Source organism: Hermetia illucens, chromosome 2, assembly GCF_905115235.1.
Source record: "Hermetia illucens chromosome 2, iHerIll2.2.curated.20191125, whole genome shotgun sequence".
NCBI lineage: Eukaryota > Metazoa > Arthropoda > Insecta > Diptera > Stratiomyidae > Hermetia > Hermetia illucens.
In genome coordinates, this window is record NC_051850.1 from 132,655,510 (window position 1) to 132,674,594 (window position 19,085).

At 42.9% G+C, this 19,085-nt stretch overlaps 1 protein-coding gene across 6 annotated transcripts; it reads left to right on the top strand.

Moving 5' to 3' along the window:
• Positions 1-3,526: 3,526 nt before the first annotated feature.
• Positions 3,527-15,246, top strand: LOC119648249. 6 transcript variants are annotated; one of them, XM_038049888.1, is made up of 5 exons: positions 3,527-3,763; positions 3,938-4,095; positions 4,155-4,204; positions 4,402-4,451; positions 14,296-15,246. In XM_038049888.1, exons 2-5 carry the CDS (start codon positions 4,091-4,093, stop codon positions 15,142-15,144), a joined length of 954 nt encoding a protein of 317 aa, XP_037905816.1. In that variant the 5' UTR covers positions 3,527-3,763; positions 3,938-4,090; the 3' UTR covers positions 15,145-15,246. The 6 variants fall into 6 exon arrangements, with proteins under 6 accessions (XP_037905816.1, XP_037905822.1, XP_037905821.1 ...); XM_038049893.1 differs by lacking the exon at positions 4,155-4,204 and having other exon boundaries at positions 3,532-3,763; positions 3,938-4,010; XM_038049890.1 differs by lacking the exon at positions 3,527-3,763 and having other exon boundaries at positions 4,034-4,095; positions 4,155-4,232.
• The last annotated feature ends 3,839 nt before the right edge of the window (positions 15,247-19,085 follow it).

Consider the following 19,085-nt stretch of genomic DNA (forward strand, 5'->3'; position numbering starts at 1 on the left):
TCGACAGCAGCTGGCATGGTGGGAATCTATCGCAGAGTGGCAACAGAGTTGGTGCGAGTCGCAAACCGGTCGTTAGACATTCCGTAACATTCTGGATATTCGAAGATGGATTGAACGAAGCTACGGAAAATTAAATTACAAGTCAACGCAGGTTATCGTGCTTATTTACGTCGATTTGGTCACAACGAGTCACCATGCTGTCCAAGATGCGGTGACGTGGTGCAGAATGTGGAGCATGTTATAATTGATTGCCACAGGTTTACCGCGCACCAAACAGACAAATGCTTAACACCCGAAAATATTGTGAAGTTCATGCTGAAGTCAACGGATACTTGGAACCAGGATGAAAAGGAACGGAAACCTACTCACCAACAGCTTAGGCAGGAAGAATTGCGATGAAAACAAGAAAGGGGGACAACCATAATGAGCCGAAGTTAAAAACTCATCCAGTCCTGCAACGGAACACTTTACAACAACTCCGTGGGGGTGAGTGGAACGAGAAGGAAGTGGTTTTTGTGAGTAGAATTCTTACATAAAACAGACAGGCAGTAAATCGATTTTAATAAGGTCTTGTTTTACACAAAATCTTTAAAACAAGTCGGGAAACCGGAAACTGGGCGCTTAAAATATGAAAGGTTTTGTTTGCTTCTTCTGTGAGTACATTTGAGTCTAGAACTATCTAATTTGTCGGTAGCCCGTTATGTATATGCATTTAGCATGTCAGATTTAGTACTTCGGGTTGTAAATTTACACGGTAAAGACAACTTTGAGCTACTGTAACTTTGTTACTAGTAGTATGATTTTGATCAAACTTGGAGATAATATGCTTCATATTATATTTTATACTAACTTTGGGATAAACTTAAGGGGAGTTTTACTCAATTTTCCCAAAAAATATGGTAATATACTATTATATTATTAACTTAATTTGAACAGATATCGATATGGAGAGGATTTTGAGGCCCGGGCACCATATAGAGGCAGTTTCATGAATTCAGATTTTTCGGTTGGGTAGTTTCTGAGAATGGGTCCATTAAATAAATGATCACTTTCCACCCCTCCCATTCCCCGCCTTTCTAAGAAATTTCTAAACTAAGCCCGGCTTCAAAAAGTACTAATCAAGACCTTTCATTTGATACCCCACATGACTATATTCGGTGAAAAAAAATTATACACCCACCCTCTAAATCTCAACATAGAAGGATATCACTCACTGCATGCTTGGGCGTTCACAGTTCCCACCTTCTCACCAAATTTCATGCCAATCGGTATAGCCGTTTCTGACAAAAGTGCGTGTGACAGACAGACAGATAGGGTGGTGATCTCAATCACGCTATATCCGACCCGTTTGGAGGGAGGCTTTGCAGATGTCAGTTAACACTAGCAAACTGAATGAAGTGTACAGGAGGATAGCCCTGAGCGTATGCTCTGCTTTCAGGACTGTCTCAGATGATGCAGCATTCGTCATCTCTGGAATGATGCCGATTGACATCTTGGCAGAGGAGATGGCGAGTATATGCAATGCGAAGCCAATCTCACCCTTATTGCAGACGAAGAACGCTGAAAGGGAGAAATCCATAAATAGATGGCAAGAGCGGTGGGAAAGGGTCGGTGGACTCACAGGCTCATTCCTGCCATCAAGGAGTTGTTGGAGAGACGACACGATGAGAATAATTATAATCTCACCCAGTTTCTCACCGGATATGGAGGATATCGCCAATACCTGCACAGGTTTAAATTGGAGACCTCACCCGATTGTCTAAATTACGATGGAGTCCCAGAGGACCCAGAGCATATATTCTTCCACTGTCCGAGATTTGTGGAAGAAAGGAGGAATCTAGAGGAGACTCTAGGTGCTGGTACCAGAAAATCTGGTTTCGAAAATGCTAGCAAAACAAGAGAATTGGGATGCCACCAACTGCATGATCGCGTCTATCCAAAATAAATTGCCAAATACAGAGGAGAGGAGAAAAGCTCGATCACGTACGCCGCGTTTAGAAGAAACGGGATTAAGCTAGAATGAGCTGACTCCGCCCCGTGATGTAATACCTTAGGGTGGTTCGGCGGGGCAGGGAGGGAGTCGGGGGTAGCTTTAGTGGGTAAAAATCGCACACACTGGTATGCCCAAAACAGTGTCTTTTGATGATTTCCACCTCCTCAAAAAAAAAGACAGTCAAACGGACACTGAACCTTTAAGGTTTTGTTTTGCAAACAAAACCTTAAAGACATGGCAGGAAGTATGATCTACTTTCCGAGTATGTGCCCTATCATTGAAGAAAGCTATTTTAGTTGTTGATGGTATTACACAATGACTACATATAAGAGATCATTCTCTTCCAATAAATGTAACTAAACTCATTCAAAATGAAGCCTTTTCAGAATTCTTATTTCAAACTTACCTTCGCCTCAGAATACCTCAAAGAGGGACTTGCTTCATGTCAAGTCACAGAAGCGTGAGCAAAAATAATAATACACCTAAATATAGTTGCTATTACTCAACGCGCAATTACAATGCATAAATGTTACAAGAACCAGTCATTGCCCCTATTATTCGCTTAGCTCGCAATCGGCATATGTAGACCAAAAGATACTTCTTGGATTGTAGTTCGGAGTAGACGCTCAAGAAAAGATTTTCGTTTGGCTTCTAATCCGCGTATCAATTTATTCTTTGAAAAACTTGTTTGAGCCTGCCATGGGTTTTGTAATATAATATAATGTCCGCCCCGTACATATTCCTTCCCCTTGAGTCGAATAATATCACCACTATCCTACATATCCGCCTAATATTTACCAGCGATGGTAGTCGTGCCGAGAGCCACGAAATGGAACAATGACTCTGAGGTGATAGTGCCGCGCTCAGGTAGTACAGGCAACGCTCTAAACCCGGCTTTGTTTGACGCCAAGAACGAGAAATGGAAAAGGTCTTGTAATCTTAATATTACCGCGGATGCTTCATGGTTCCTCAAGTAGTCTGAAACCTCCGTGGTACGAACACATTCGGCCAGGTATTCGTCTCACCTGGAATAGTGGTTGCAGAACTGCGGTTCGCGTACTTGAAGTGTAGTAGAGAATTTTGAATTCATTCTTAGGATTGAACTAGTTGAGAGGTCTGTTATGTACTTGATAACAGATAATTATACATATCCAGGACTCTAGAGAAAAAATCAAGGTCCGGGATGAAAATTATACGGGTTTGGGGTGAAAATTATGCAGGTCACCTATTAGCCATATTTTTATTAAAATTCTAATTGTCGACCCGGAATTTTCTTGGAGGGCCTGCATAATTTTCTCGTTAATCTGGTATAATTTTTATCCTAGGCCCGGATTTTGTCTTTTCCCCTTTTCAACACCCTCTCGGCAGCGTGTATATCTTCAAAACATACGTTAATCACTTCCAAATACACTTTTCTTCAAAGGATAAATTAGAGAAAACTATGAAGGTATATGTCCTTTACTTCCAGAATGTCTTTTTATATAGACGAGGGCTCATTCCTACCTTAGGTCCTCAGGAGCATCAAGTTTACGTCCCCTGCAGCACGCTGGATTTGTATTGAAATATTCTCAAACACAAGGCAGAGTATAATACACACTTCAAGAGTGAGTTTACTACGGCAGCAGTGCCCCTACACTCCGGCAGCGTTCATATAAAACACAAGGCATAGTACAATGTGTTTTGCTTAGTATGTGTCGCGGTAAAAGAGGTCGAGCAGCATTTTATCCATTTAGCGGCTTACCGGTACCTGAGCACGATTACCGTGGACAGGTAAGAGGCAGTGCGAGCCACGGAGGTTTCTTCGCTTGCAGTAATATGTAATCCGTAGTTGTTGCTTGGTGGAACGCTGCTTTGCTCTAATTTTCCCAAAGACGTTTTATTCTCAAATCAAGTATTCATTTTGCAAATCATTGGCGCTCTATTTACCTGGTCTACCTGATAAAGTGATGGAAATAATCTGAAATTCGACTGGAAATTGATTTTATCGCCTTAGACTGATTTTTTTCTTGGCTTGCCGGTAAGTTTTTTGTGGTATTTCTTGCACCAGGTGTTAAATTTTGCCTTCGCGTGTGAGTGGTGTGTACATAGACGTACACGATGGAGTGAGTTTACTCTGTTATTCTGTTTCGCCTCGTATTACGTCAGTTATTTAAATTTATGGGAACGAAAAGGGGTTAACCGCTCTCCATGCATCTGCCTTCGGATTGAATTGTGAGGAAATTAAATGGTTTCGTTTCAAGTACGTGCACAAAAGTGTTGTACACGTGAATCTATATTTATTTGATTTAGTAGAAAAGTTTTCGATGAAATTAGTATTTGAATAGTGTTTGTAGCCAATAATAATAGCTAAATGTATTAAATCACTCCAGAAGTATTGTTTAACAATGGAATCCGTACTTTCATTTCAGTGATCACCTGTACAAAGACAATGTCGGCCACCTACTCGGCGATACATCACGTAAGCACTTCAAGAATTTTTAATTAATATCCTTGGATTTTGTATCTAATTCGAAATTTAATTGTTGCGAAGACAGGGTACATCTTAGCTTCTTTAACCCGTTGCTTATTATGAATAGCTTGCGAAAAATAAGAATTTATTCCATCCCAGTAGTAGCACATCTGACAGTTGTGCATTTTGTCGATGTCTCTATGATCAATTTTTTCAAATTCAGGTTCTCGCGAACTCAGAATAGTCTTCATCTCAATTTCAAGTTATTTCTATGGGACTTCTCTCTTTATATTAAATGTATTCTGTAACTTGAAGGAAAACTTAATCCATTAAGCCTCAGAACATGGAACCCTAAAAGTTCTTTAAAGGTTACTATATAAAAATTTAGGTTTTTAATTCTACCAGCCTAGAATGTTACTCAAACCACTAAGGCATAATGAACGGAACAACAATGACTGTTGCTGATCAACATTTACGCTGAGGTATTTGCCGTCTCTTGCTTGTATATCTGTCATCGTTAAGGCTCTAGAACCCATTCCGGAACTTGGCCTTTAGAATGCATCAATAGTCTTGATCCTTTATTGCGAGCTGGATTCGTGTCGTCGTCGAGGCTCTACATACAGTCCTTTTCGGCCTTGAGCCTTCAGGATGCCCTTGCCCCAACTATCTCGATCCATCGATCGTATCCACCCAATTTGTTAATGGACGTCGATGTTGAATTCCCAGCATTTTTCAATTACTTATTCAACCATAAACAGCTGGTCAATTGTCGATCTTCCAGCCGTGGAGTTCACCAATCGTCTTATCGACTCTAGAGTATTTGTAAAAATGTTATAGGACCCAGGAAGTAGTAATATGGTTGCCATTCACTCTTTGGTGGGGTATAAAGCGTCAACCACACCTACGCGCCATCTTTAGCAATACGGAAACCCTCCGAGATGGCAATGCCAACGTTATATTGAGTGTGTGGGCTACCAAAATAGAGAAGTCTATAGCCATTTTTACTGCAATCGCGTTCAATGTCGCAGTTTTTGGCACCAGACCATCGGATTTCTTGCAGAACGCAGATATCAATGTGCCTTTTCCGAAGGGCTCTTGCGAGTTCCTCGGTCTTTCCAGTTAGAGTGCCAACATTTAGAGTGTAGATACGTGTTTTGTTCGGACTAACTTACTTACGTCCTGACGCCGTCCATGCCGCGTCAACTGAGGTCGACGCCCTTGCATTTTTCCGAGGCTTGTTACTCGATCCGATCATCTTGTTTCTAACGACATTGGATGCATCTTCTTTGGTCGACCTGTCGCGAGACCTGTCACCAAGAGAAATCAGGTAGGATGTAGCATAGTGGAGTAACTTCAATTATACTCTATTTATCCCTTTCTCTGATCTTAGCATTTCGTTTTTGTTTTACTGAAGATAGTACAAAGTATGTTGCCTCAAACCCTTCTCTTTTACCTGGGCTTGGGATCAGCATACCATGCTAATAGAATGGCGCAGTTAGGAACAGTCCGTATCCGCATGTTGCATTCACAGGAGGAAGTTCACCGGATGTGATATGGTTAAGAACCGCGATGAAGTCTTCTTTCCACCTCTTCAGTTGTTCATAATCGTGGACGAGAAGTCGAACATTAACATCTTTCACAGGACCATCGAAAGATTTGCCACCACATGCAAGCTCTTTCGCGATGCGGTATACATTTCTCAAGTTATTGCGATTTGCAGCATCTTCCGCTTCCCTGACCAGCGTAGTAGCTAATTCTCTCTGAACTTCTCGGGATTTCGCTCTGTATCACCCACCCCGCCATCACCCACAGCGGTCTGTAGAGCCTTCAACCCCTTCGGGACGGGGCCGTCGACCTGTGTAGCACCCGAGAAAAGTGCATTTTTGATGACGGCCCAATACTCACCGATATTCTCAGTATATCTGCCGGCCGATCAGCAAAATACCTCTTCCACTGTCGAGCAACAGCTCAGTTATACAAGCAGTCGATGTTGCCCTGAAGGGGTAGCAGCTCCCCAACCCTACGCAACACGCAAGCGAAAGTAAGCGACCATCATATGGTTTTCTCTTTTGTACCGATGTTAGCGCCTTTCTTGTTACGCACATCCATGAGACAGCTGCTAAGTCTACTGCTGATCGTGGAGTGGTCGATCTGATTGCTTGTACGGTGTCGGCCAGTTGAAACCCAACTGACTTTATGTTAGGCTCTGTACTCAAAAAATGTGCCACCAATGACGAGGGTGTAGACTTTGCATAAATCCGCCAACCCCCCACCATTACCGTTACAATCGCCAAGACTATGTTTCCCCATCACATGTCTGAGCAAGGTGTTCTTAAACCCAATTTTGCCAAGGTCGTTGCCGTGAGGTCAGCCCCTATCCGAGACGTTTCCGCAAATTCCTATCCCTTTTAGTCGCCTCATACGACAAGCAGGGAAAGCTTTGAGTGTATTCTTAAGCGCTAACTCACAAGGCACCATGTAGTATGATGCCTCTGTAATTGTCGCATGTCAACTTTTCATTCTTTAGGTAGATAGGGCATATCACACTTTTTAACCACTCTTGCAGAATCTGTTCGTGATTCTAGATGGAGACCAAATTATGGATACTTTTCATAAATTCGTCTCGCACTCTTGTCATATATACAGTGTCGAAAAAAACGTGCACAAAGTTTTTAAAGATGTTTTCCGTGAAAAAAAGCGAATGTAATTTGAATCGTTATGTTATATATGATTTTATAGCATATCTTATATAGAATTAGATATGTAATTTAAACTTTTGAAAAAAGTTAGTTTATCCTTGATTTATTGTGTTGTTAGAAAAGAATTGCTTGAGAAGCTGAAGCCCCTTATCGTTAAAGTTGTACCAAATTCCAAATTGTCCAATTCCATAACACGAATCCCGTTACAAGAATTAGAGGACATTCGAGACAATCACCTGAGGCCCAGGACCGTTTGCATAACCGTATTGTGTGAAAAGATCCGTTTAAAATGGTGCCCTCATGTCGTAGATTAGGACGACAACTCGTGGAAACTGGAAGCCACGACAGGTGTGGCTGCTCAGCATAAACCCAACCAAAACGCAACTGATGCTATTCACCACCAAGACAAGGATACCTGAATTCCATCTACCACGGCTGAATGAACAAAGATTGGTTCTTTCCTGTAATGTAAAGTATCTGGGTGTAATCCTGGATCCTAAGCTAAATTGGAGATTTAACATAGAACTGAGGGTTAAGAAGCCTTCTATGCCTGCAAGAGAACCTTTGCAAAGAAATGGGGTCTCCGGACGAGGATGGTTCTCTGGATGTACACCGCTGTAGCGCGTCCGATCCCAACGTACGGCTCTATTATATGGTGACAGGCTTTGAAGAAAAAATACAATAGATCGAAGCTTAATAGGATTCAAAGGACCGCGTGTGCAGATGCTACTGGGGCTCTGAAGTCCTGCCAGCATCTCCTCCCCCTAGACCTCCACATTAAAAATATAGCAGCGTGCAGTGCTGTCAGACTACGTGAGTCCGGATGCTGGGCAGCGAAGTCCTATGGCCACAGCCACATCCGAGATGAAATACCTCGGGAAATCTGGGCATCTCCCACGGACTATGTCACACGCAAACTGAACTTCACGAGAAACTTTGCTTTGGACCTTCCAACCAGGGCAAAGTGGAAGACCAGCGACATGTTGCAAGACTATGATTTAGTATTCTTTACGGACGGATCAAAGATGGCCTCTGTAGTCGGCGCGGGGGTTTTCTCGAATACACACGGTGTATCCAAGTCGTATGGTCTCCCAGGTTTCGCAGTGTATTCCAGGCGGAAGTTCTGGCGATATTGGAAATCTGTCGATGGCTGGAGCGTGATTCGCGCCCCAAGCGTAACATAGCCATTCTGATCGACAGCCAAGCGGCTATCAAGTCCTTGTATTCAACGACGACATCTTCCCGGCTGGTGGGGCAGTGCAGAGATGCGCTTAACCGCTCAAGGTCACTCTCCTCTGGGTTCCCGGGCATGGGCGCATAGAGGGGAATGAGCGGGCTGACGGATTGGCCAGGCAAGGCTCTGCTCTTGGCAGTTGTTCGGCGAATACAGTCGGTGTTCCGCTGGCGGCTGTCGGTGACCGAGTCTACTCGCACTACCTAGCAGCCGCGGGCCTGAGATGGCGAAAGCTTACAAGCTGTGCCAAGTCAAGAAGAATTTGGCCCGCTTATAACATAGCCGGATCACGAGAGTTCCTGTGCCAGACGCGTGCAAATGCATTCAAGGCTGGACTCTGCCTCCTTGCTCCCATAACAACAGTCACGGTCTTAGGAGATTGTGGCATCAAAACGGTGCACCAAAGCACTATTTGGGCTCCTCGGAGCGGTCACTGATACCTACCCTACCCTACCCTTAATCAATATGATCGCTGCCTTTCGTAATATCAAATCGCAAACGCTCAGGCCATTGCTAGTTTCAATCAGAAAATACATGGGCTAGACTGCGCTTCAGAGATTTGAAACAGAAAAATGCTCAAGGGCTTTATAACCACCTCTAATGCGGTATTTTGGTAAATGATGTTTTCCTTTTCTCGCAAAAAGGGAAGAGACAGGCACAATACCATGATATGCTTCGTCAAATAATCACAGTCGAGGAGTTATGACCGCGGTGGGTTCTTTGAACTTTTTCAGAGGCTTCGAAAGATAATCGAGCATACACGCTATGATTTTGGCGATTTAATTTCTGTTTTATCGTAAAAAATTGTTTCATCTGTGAACAAGATTTTTTCTAATCGTCCTTACCGTACAAGCACAACAGCAAGAAGCCGTCCAGTGCGCCTTTTATATGCTCGCACATGTAGATCATCTTTTAATACACGCGAGAGAGTTTTCGGGACGATATTCATTTCTTTATCCATCGTTTTCTGTCGACGCGCTGGTTGAAGGTCGATCCGCGAACGTACGTCTTCCACCACTCTCTTACTACAAGCAGAACGGGGCCGCCCACTTTTCGATCGGTCAACAACATTTCCAGTCTCTCTGTATAACTCGAAAACACGATATACGAAACGTTCGTTAACTTTTTACGGCTTAAGAAGCACATAAATCTAATTCGCAGTCTTGCCTGCTTTGTGAAGACCAACAACAGTCACGTGCACCTGCGAATTACTCCACTCCATTGTGGCTACTAGTCAACGCGGCGACCGTTGCAATGTAGAGCCGTGTTCAAAAGGTTGTAATACTGCTTTCTACACGGCTGCCACTTTCTTATATATGGCCAGCCTAGGTATATATGGTTGTCATTCACCCCAAGCGTGATTTTTGACGATTTGCTTAAATGTGGTTCAGCTTCATCTACGATTTCCTGAGTAGCTTGCACTATACTCCGCTGTTCTGTGCCAGATTTTTTTAGAGCAGCCCATTCATTGGAAATTTTTGGATAATGTCGCCAGCAGCAATGGAGTTGTTACCCTTCCTTAATATATGATCTATCTACTGCCACTTCCACTTTTTCATCAACGCGTCTACAAGTATCCTGCCGGTGCGTCAACGAAGTTCTTCGTTCGAAATTGTATTAGGGCAGAGCATTCCAATGGCATGACGTAACATGGCGGCTTAGAGCTTTTGAGTAACGGTCGTGGTCACTTACTATTCAGTTCAGCGTCACCGTCGGCTGAAACTATGCTTCCGAGGTATACAAATTGATCAACGCCTTTGATGTTCTGACTATTAATTTAGGTAGGACTTCAATGACCAGTCAAACTGGGCACCTTAGTTTTGTCGGTGCTTATGTGCAGTCCGACTCTGCTTGCCTCCTTCTTCAAATCTAGAGATATCTGGCAGCAGATGTCATCAATGCAGTTGAGGCGTTTGAAGAAGATGTTATGGTCCATTGAAACTCTTCATGCTCTCCGGATAAGGCAGCATTGTGAACGTTACCGATAACAAGAAGAAATAATATCAGCGAGGAGTTGCAAACTTGGAGAACTCCGCTTTAGACTCCAAATTTCTCAGACATTTTACCCCGTCGCAGCACGTAATATTTTGCGGCATCATATGTCTCTCTGATGACAGCTACCGGTTTCCACGGGATACTCCCCATGCGTAGAGCATCCCAGATACATTCCCTGTTAACACTGCGGAAAGCTTTCGCGAAACCGAAGAAGAACAGATGAAATCCACATACTGTTCCAAAATGTTGAGAAAGACTGGGATATGGTCAGCGCGGCACGACCCAGAGCAAAAACCATCCTCGTCTTTGTCGATCAAACTCGCGGTGTGTTCCTTGATACGTTCCAAAGTTATTTCAGCTATTATCTTTGGCAGAAAGCGCGTCAATATCTATCCAATTGTCGCACTCGAAAAGGGTGCCTTTTTTCGGTAATTTAATAATTATTCCCATTTCTACGCTTTGGGAATGATCTCGAATTCCCAGCACGTCCGTATAAAAGGAAGTAGCAGCTCTGCAGAAACGGCAAGTGTGTGCCCTTCCATGATTCCGCAGTCAGCCAGATCTTGAGCAGCGCCCAAGAAAAGGTCGTTTTTAATGGGGTCCCAATAATAATAATAATCGTTGGCGCAACAATCCATATTGGATCAGGGCCTTGAAGTGTGTTAGAGCACTTCATTCAAGACCGTAACGGTACACTAGGAGGCAATGTGGTCAGCATTGCGCTCGCCCGAGATTATTACCCTGATTTGACTCAGGTACTCATTCACAGCTGAGTCGACTGGTATCCGACGTCAAATGACGATACAAATTCCACTGCCACCAGTGAGATTTGAACCGCGACCTTCCGTACGACAACCTTGCGCTCTAACCACTCGGCTATCCGGACACAATGGGGTCCCAATGCCGATGAATAATCTCAGGCAGATTGTAGTTCCCCCACTATCGAACGACAACAATATCATGCAAATTGTCGATGTTGAACTTCGCGGGTCGAAGCTATTCAGTCCTGTAAGAACCGGCGGATGCAACACGCAAGTGACCATAAGATGATAATCCTCTTCGAGACCGGTGTCAGCACCTTTAGGCATATTTGGTAAATATATCCTAAATCTACGGCTAATCGCAAGCAACCTGTCTGATTGCTCGGGCAGTTAAGACCCAACTGACCTTATTGCAGGCTTTGTGCCCGACCAATGACGAGACAATGAAAGATGCAGAAACTCATAAACTTCTCATTATTATTGTTGCGATACGAGCAAGGTATTGCCTGGCAGATTACTGATGACGATTATAATGTCACTTTCAGGAAGCCTCTCCCAGGCTGCTTTAATAAAACTATAAATTCAGTATACTGTCCAAATGCAGTTCTCAAGTAATGAGAGCACACCTTACGGTTGCCGTATCCGACACCAGATTCACGCTTTTGCGAGCACAATCCGATAAAATGGAGAGGAGGATTCTCCAGCGTCCTATCATCCAAACTCACTTAACCCTAAAATGTCGAGTTTGCAGCTCTGAAACTCTCATTCAGCTTCGAGAAAACGAGCAATCTGAAGACCCGCGATACACCTGTCGAGTATGCACGTTCCATAAACTAACTATACGATAGCTAAATTTTATAACTGATAGTCCGTTCTTATTGGCAGCATGGATAACGTTAGCAAAAAAATTTTGAAATTTGCAGGTTGCTAAGGCAAACATTCCTATTCCTGTTTTCCGCCTTGGAGTAAATTCGTACCCTCCAACTCTAAGGAAAGTCACTGTCCAAGTGGGGTAAAGCTTGAATTCTTATTTTCTAGTTTAAAGGAGAGTCACTGTCTCAGTGGAGTAAAGATGCAGTAGATCGAGGGGCCCTTATAACTAGTGAATATTATCAATAAGGGCCCACCTACTCTCTGAAATGCCTCAGTATTACATAACCATTCAGATTATAGTGGCGCGTTCCTCCTTTTTCAAACACTTGACCTTGGGATCGTCGTTGGTGGAGATAATCTCCTCATACTCATTCAATCGTCAATTGTTGTGTTTTGTCTGATAGGCTTTATTGTCTAGTTTGCGTCATTATTTTTGTTGTTGTTTTGTTTTCGTTAATTCATGGACGAGTTTTGTTTTTGAGTATGAGATATGAAGGATCAGTATTCGCTTGGATTTTTGGAACATCGTACCTTTGACATCTACCGGACCCTTTTCTAAGTCACACTCTAGTGCCAAATTGCATAAAATTGGAGCCAGTCCATTACTTTACTAGTTCGTTATCTGCCTCGAATAAATACGGTCGCCCTTTACCCCTTAGTGAGGAATGGTGCATTAATCACGCTTAAGCGTCATCGTTCGTGGCTCACTGAAAAGTACTTCAGCTCCCCCAAGACTTTCTGAGACGCTTGCACTCATCCACCGTCGGCCATCTTGGGATGGCGGATTCAACTATATGGCGTAGCCGGCAATGGCAAAGAATAGTCTCACCTTGATCTTGGTATTGAGATAACTGCATTTCCAGAAATTAGACAAGGCGGAGTACTTTTAATGCGCCAAGCGTCATCCAAGCTCAGTAACATCGTCGACAAAAACGACGCTTCCGAAATAAACTAACTGATCAACGCCTTCGATGCTCTGCCCATCAATACAGATGAGGAAAGTGAGACTGAGAATCTTGGTTTCGTTGATGTTTAGCTTCAGTCCGACTCTACTTGCCTCTCTTCCCAAATTCAAAGCCCTTTGACATTTGACCAAGGCCCAGAAACTGCAAGACCAGCGATGATTAGCTCTGTGAGTAGACCGTCAAATCCAGCAGCTTTTACTCTGTTTGAGTGCATTTATGGCCAAGATAATTTCTGTTCTTCTATTTGTTGGTTCGGTTCATATCCGCATTCTACGGTGACAAGCCATTTGATTTATAAGAGGCGGGACTTCATTGGATGTCATACGGTTAGGAACTGTGGTGAAGTGTTTCTTCCATCTCTGCAGCTCCTCATCATCGGGAATGAGGAATCGACCGTTAACGCCCTTCACAGAGACATACAACGTTTGTGACCACGGGCAAGTGATGCGGCATATAATTCTGGAATCATTGCGATCTGGGGCATTCATTTCACAAGGTGTCGGAGCTCGTTCTGACTTGAACAATGTGCTAACAATGGCGAGGCGGTGCAAACTGAAGTTTTTCACATACCTCCCAACATTATCGTTACGATGGCAAGACTCGTGTTTCCCCATCACATGTCCGAGCAAGGTATAGTCAGAACCCACCTTGGTATTGAGATCACCCATCACGATTACAATGTCACTTTTAGGAACCCTCTCCTGAACTGCGTGTAATTGTTAATAGAAAGCATCTTTCACCACTATATCGAAAGTCTCCGTTAGTGCATAACACTCTACAATTGCGATGCTCCTTAATCTCGACCGGAATCTTGCAGTTAAAATCCTGTTAGAAACCGGCTCCAAAGTCAAAAAAGTGTGTCTTACAGCAGCAAGGGAGAGGAGTACATACACTCCAGAATCCCATCATCTCACTCGGAAGGCCCGGAATGTCTAGCTTATATCTTTGGAATTCTCGGTGGATATGGAGAAAGCATTGTTGGGATCCTATATATTTCGAAAAGTTTCTGTTCTCTGTCAATATTAGTTTTGGTTTCGGAAGTACCACTTTTTTTCATTTCCCGAACTCAGTCTTAGGTTTGCTTCTTTTTTTGTTATGCTCAGTAGGAAACTATTTTGAATATTTCTATTGAGAGCCTATGTATTATACATAAAGTCATTTTCTATCCTTTTTTTAAAGCTTATTCATTTTAATCGTTTTCATAGTTTAGTCTAGTCTAGTCTTTACTTTATTCAATACTGGTTTGATATAATGATATGATATAATACCAGTTGTTCTCTGAAGTGATTACTATAATTGCAATTCATTTACTTCTTGTTTTTCCAGAATGAACACGACCGACTTTACTCTTCGCATTCCGACAACGATGTTCTAAGCGAGACTGAAATGTGGGCTGTCATAGAACGTGATATTGGAGCCTTACCTCTCTACCTCAAAAATATTTTAAGCATAAACGGTTACAATCACCTCCTAAGCCTAGAAGAGCTAGACGAAACTTCTATACAGGAAGTTGAGAAATTCGCTCGGGAAAATATGAAAAACTACGTACCCAACACCGAAGCATATTTTTACATTTTCAAGAAGAATCCAGCCGACTTCCGCATAGTATCTGGTCACCGTAAATTATTGTTAAAACTTCGCGAACGTATAAGACAAAATGGTGTTCACTATTACACGCAACTGAAAGTTCCTGTTATAAAAATGATGGCTGATTTCTACAATGACGAAGAATTGAATTCTCAATCTGAACCGCCGCAAATTAAACCCCCACTTGATCAATCAATAGAGCCAACGTTAGCACCACCACCCTCAATCACATTGACTCCTATTGATCCACCAGAAGAAACGACGATTAAACGGAGACGAAAACAGAATACGATCCCAGACATCTATAATGAAGAGGATAAAATTCGACTCCTAGTTTATAATTGGTACCACAAATATACCGAGGAGGAATTAGACATGCCATCGATTGGAGCAGCAGTTTGTGATAGCGAAGAGAAAACGTATGGTGTGGTGGCATGTCCGCTTTGTGCCATCCATGTGAAAATCGGGGCTGAAAGAAATAAAAACGGTTCGAATCGATGGATCATATCAAACTATGTTAAACATTTCCAGAAGCACCATCCCGCTAGTTTTAAGCAAGACAGAGGTTTCAAAATTGAAATTTGCTAATAAGATAAAGATCCTTGTTTATATATTTTTCCATGTCAAACATTGCAAACATTCATTAAATTTTTTTACAAAAAAAGACAAATACATTATTTTTTAAGCAGATATATGTAGTCTAGCTCTCTCTGGGATGACCCAAAGCGTCTGTTCAATAGCATCTAACATATTAGCTTCAAATTATTACTAGCACCCACTTAGCAGCTTTGATGAATAGCGACCTTAATTTCCCTATTATATCGGAAAATTTCACTATCAGAGTTCAGATATCGTACCAAAGACAAACATTAGTCCGGCCAGATAAATATTCTTTTCTAAAGTTTTGTGGGCTATAAAAACGACATCCATGCCTCGGATAAGGATGGACTTATCGGGAACAATCTGTGTCCTGATAGGAATACGAATTGGTTTTTGGAATCTGCGTAGGCTCCTCGATAGTGATATCGAGGGCTGACAACGCTTGTTTCTCCCACCTTGAGGATGAGTTCCAAAGTACCATGCTGGACATTCTGGCGGTAAATAAGTTTAGGTAGTGGGACTGTGGAGAGCACTCTCATTATTCAAGCGCAGAATTTGCATTAGGATAGTTGGGTTTCAGACCAGCAATGTACGAACAATCAGATTAACCACATTGTCTTCTGGACGTTCATAACAAGAGAGGGATTCATATCGGCCTAGGAAAGGATCATTATCTAATGATTGCTTACATTTGCTTGCGCATTGCATCCGCCGCTTCTTGCAAAATTTGGGAGCTGTGATCCACCAAGTTCAACACCGTCCGCTTATATGATCCAGCTGTCGTTCAACATTGGGAAAGAAGATACACTGAGTAACCTGCCTGAGAGTATTGATTAGCGTTAGCTCGTCATTTAAAATGTTCTTATCTCGGGTATTACTCAGGTCGTCGACCACGTCCTGAAGGGCCGGCATAAAATCTCGCTGATTCTGCGGAATCGTGGAAGTAGATCGATCAAAGGAAGAGATCGAAGGCTCTATTAACCGCTGCGAGTGATGGCGAATGTGACAAAAGGGAATTTGTCACTGCGCTTGTCAGGGAAGAGGAAGCTACTGGACGCAAATCTTCAGAGACGTTGAGCAGCTGAAGAGGTGGACGGAACCCTACAGCACGGTTCTCAACCGTACCACATTCGGTGGAGTTCCGCCCCTCGTGGATGAAATGGCTAGTCACGGTACCATACTGCTTTTCCAAATAATCTGCATCTGCAGTTTCTGCGAAGAGGTCTTTCCCAAATAGTGTATGGAGGAGATAATTGTTAACGTTCTGAAAAATGACACCCCCTTAAGGGCGTGAGTGGGGCGGGGGTGATAATTGATAATAGAGTGAATGTTGGTTTCCTCCCTGAATCCTCCTACAATGACCACCCTACGGGCCATTTTGAAGCAGTACGCAGAGTTCAGCACAGATATCTGTTTGTGATGTCTGACACAGGTACAAATATTTGTCTGTCTTTTACTCAAAGTAAGACCGTCAGAAACATTTGTGTGTCTGACGTCTGGCACAGCGTGCGAGACTATCTGGACAATAAAGTTTTGGCTTGAAGACTTTGTTCTGGAACTTACCGGCAATAAACCTGATATCTACAATAAACGGAGATATGCAGCGACTTTTTCTTTTTTTAATGTTTACCAATTGTGTCACATAAATGAAGCACCGAGTACTCAACTCATTAAAACATGGATACAAATATTTGAAAAGACTAGAATGACGATGACCTCGGAAAATGTAAAGAGTGCCCGTCAGGCAGTTAAAGGAAATCCCCCTATCGCAGTTCGCAAAAATTCAAGTATCCTAAATATTCTTAAAATTTCCCTACATCTCATAATATGTAAAGGCTTGTGTCTCCATCCCTACAAGAGTTAGTTTGTTTAAGAGTTAAAGCCCACAGATAACGTCGACGAGCTTGACTTCAGTAACCAAATTATTGATCAATTTTCGTCCTTCAACAACATTTTGTTCTTGGATGAAGCACAACAGCAAAATTGCCCTTATTGGAGTGCAACGAATCAAAACCATTTACATATTTAAAGGAACACTTTACTCACAAAAAATCAGAGTTGAGCGACGATCAATTAATTGACCCATACTTTTCGCTGATCAAGGAGCTCGCACAGTAACTGTTATTCTGGGCGATATATACAGATGATTAACAACTTTTTCACTCCGACTTTGCAAGTTTTTGTTGGTGTTAATCAAAACACATGGTTCCAGCAGTATGGAGCAACATCTCAATCGCGTAAAGCCCTATCAATACTTATCAACACATAGCGTGACCAGCGTGTCAGACATAAAAGTATTCTTTCGCATATTCACTGTGCTAGTATTTATATTTGCAAGTAGCAAGCATAGTGTGTCCAGCCTGGTTTGTTAAAAACTGCAGAACTGCTAACGCAATACACCCTGCGTGGTTACTCATGGAGAAACACCGTGGGAAGCATCTCTCTACATTCCATTCCTCGATCTAGAGAAAGAATTTGAACATGTGCCATGCAAACTCATCTGGTATAATCTGCAGCAACACCTAGTGAGAGAAAAACTCGTTCGCTGGGTTAAATTGCTCCACCTCTCGGTCCGAAAAATAAAGCTGGAAGTGTCGCCGGCACATCACAATCGCTTCGTATCTCTATCGGTGTTCATCTAGGAGTTGTAAAATTTTTCTATTGAGAGGGCCTCGCTAATTATTCCTTTCCTTTATATTAATAAAATTATTTAAACTGTGATTTCTACGTTTACTTTAAAATGTCAAGACTCCGAATCGAAAGCAGTTCTAGCAATATCCATATCTAATATCTATAAGAATTTCAATCAAGTCTTATCAAGACTAAAGTGTTGACCCCGATATTGGATACGGCACGAAAAACTGGAGACGGAGCTGCCAACAACGTGTGAAAATCTTTTTGGCGTTCAGTTCTGCCAATTTTTATTCGTGTTCCTGGGCCGTGTTTCCGAGCAACCCGTGTTTTCCGAAAAGGTAGAGCGGGGCAGCGCACCCAGAGCTTGAACGACAGCTGACATCGTGGCAGCGCTAGTTTCGGGCTGTTTTTGTTTGTGTGCCGCTCGTTGCGAAGACAGGATCACGGCGAACGCGACAAACTTTACTTACGCGATTGTGGGCCTGGATGGCACGACGTAGCGTATCCAGGCATCAGGACGACAAAACGATTAGTCACCGAGAAATACTTCTGGCCCTCCATGAATAAGGACATCAACTCCTGGGCCAGAGAGTGCATCGCATGCCTGAAGTGTAAGGTTACCAGGCACGTAAGAAAAGAGGTGGGCTTATTTCCCCGCACTACCAAACAGTTCCACACCCTACACCTCGACATCGTAGGCCCTTTGCGAGACTCTCACGGTTTCAGGTATTGCCTCACAATCATCGACAGATTTGCGCGGTGACTTGAGGCAACACCTCTAAAGGACATTACGGCGCAATCTTGTGCCGAAGCCCTCTGTCGAGGGCGGATCCCTCGCTTTGGTGTCCCTGCAGTGATCATCGCTGACCAAGGAATGCAATTTGAGTCCACCCTCTCGTCCTACTTGGCTTTCGTACAACCCGCCGAGAGGAATTTGTAACGTTGTCCGCTTTGTCGCCCCCTATGGTTCTGATTTTTGACCAACTATAAAAGGCAATGAACGGCTTCTTGCGGTAAAAAAGACGAAGATGTTGCTTTGGACTAGTAGGGTAACACGCCATGATCACGTTCGAAATAAGAATATTCCCGAGAAATATGGGGCTGCACCGATCGTGGAAAAATTGCGAGAAATGCATCTTCAATTATAAGGTTACATAATTCGCACTAACGAGAATTCACTTCTGAGATTATTCTTCTGTAAGTGTATATAAATGTAAGTATGAATACATACTTGGCTGCAAATGACTGTACGTAGCTGTATTGTCCTGTAGAGTTGGCCTACGCATGTTTGGATA

Bases quoted from the DNA above. Each gene is read 5' to 3' on its own strand.
- LOC119648249 (XM_038049888.1), top strand. The intron at 4,205-4,401 runs GTGAGGAAATTA...CTTTCATTTCAG, and splicing joins ATCTGCCTTCGGATTGAATT to TGATCACCTGTACAAAGACA. The intron at 4,452-14,295 runs GTAAGCACTTCA...TTGTTTTTCCAG, and splicing joins CCTACTCGGCGATACATCAC to AATGAACACGACCGACTTTA.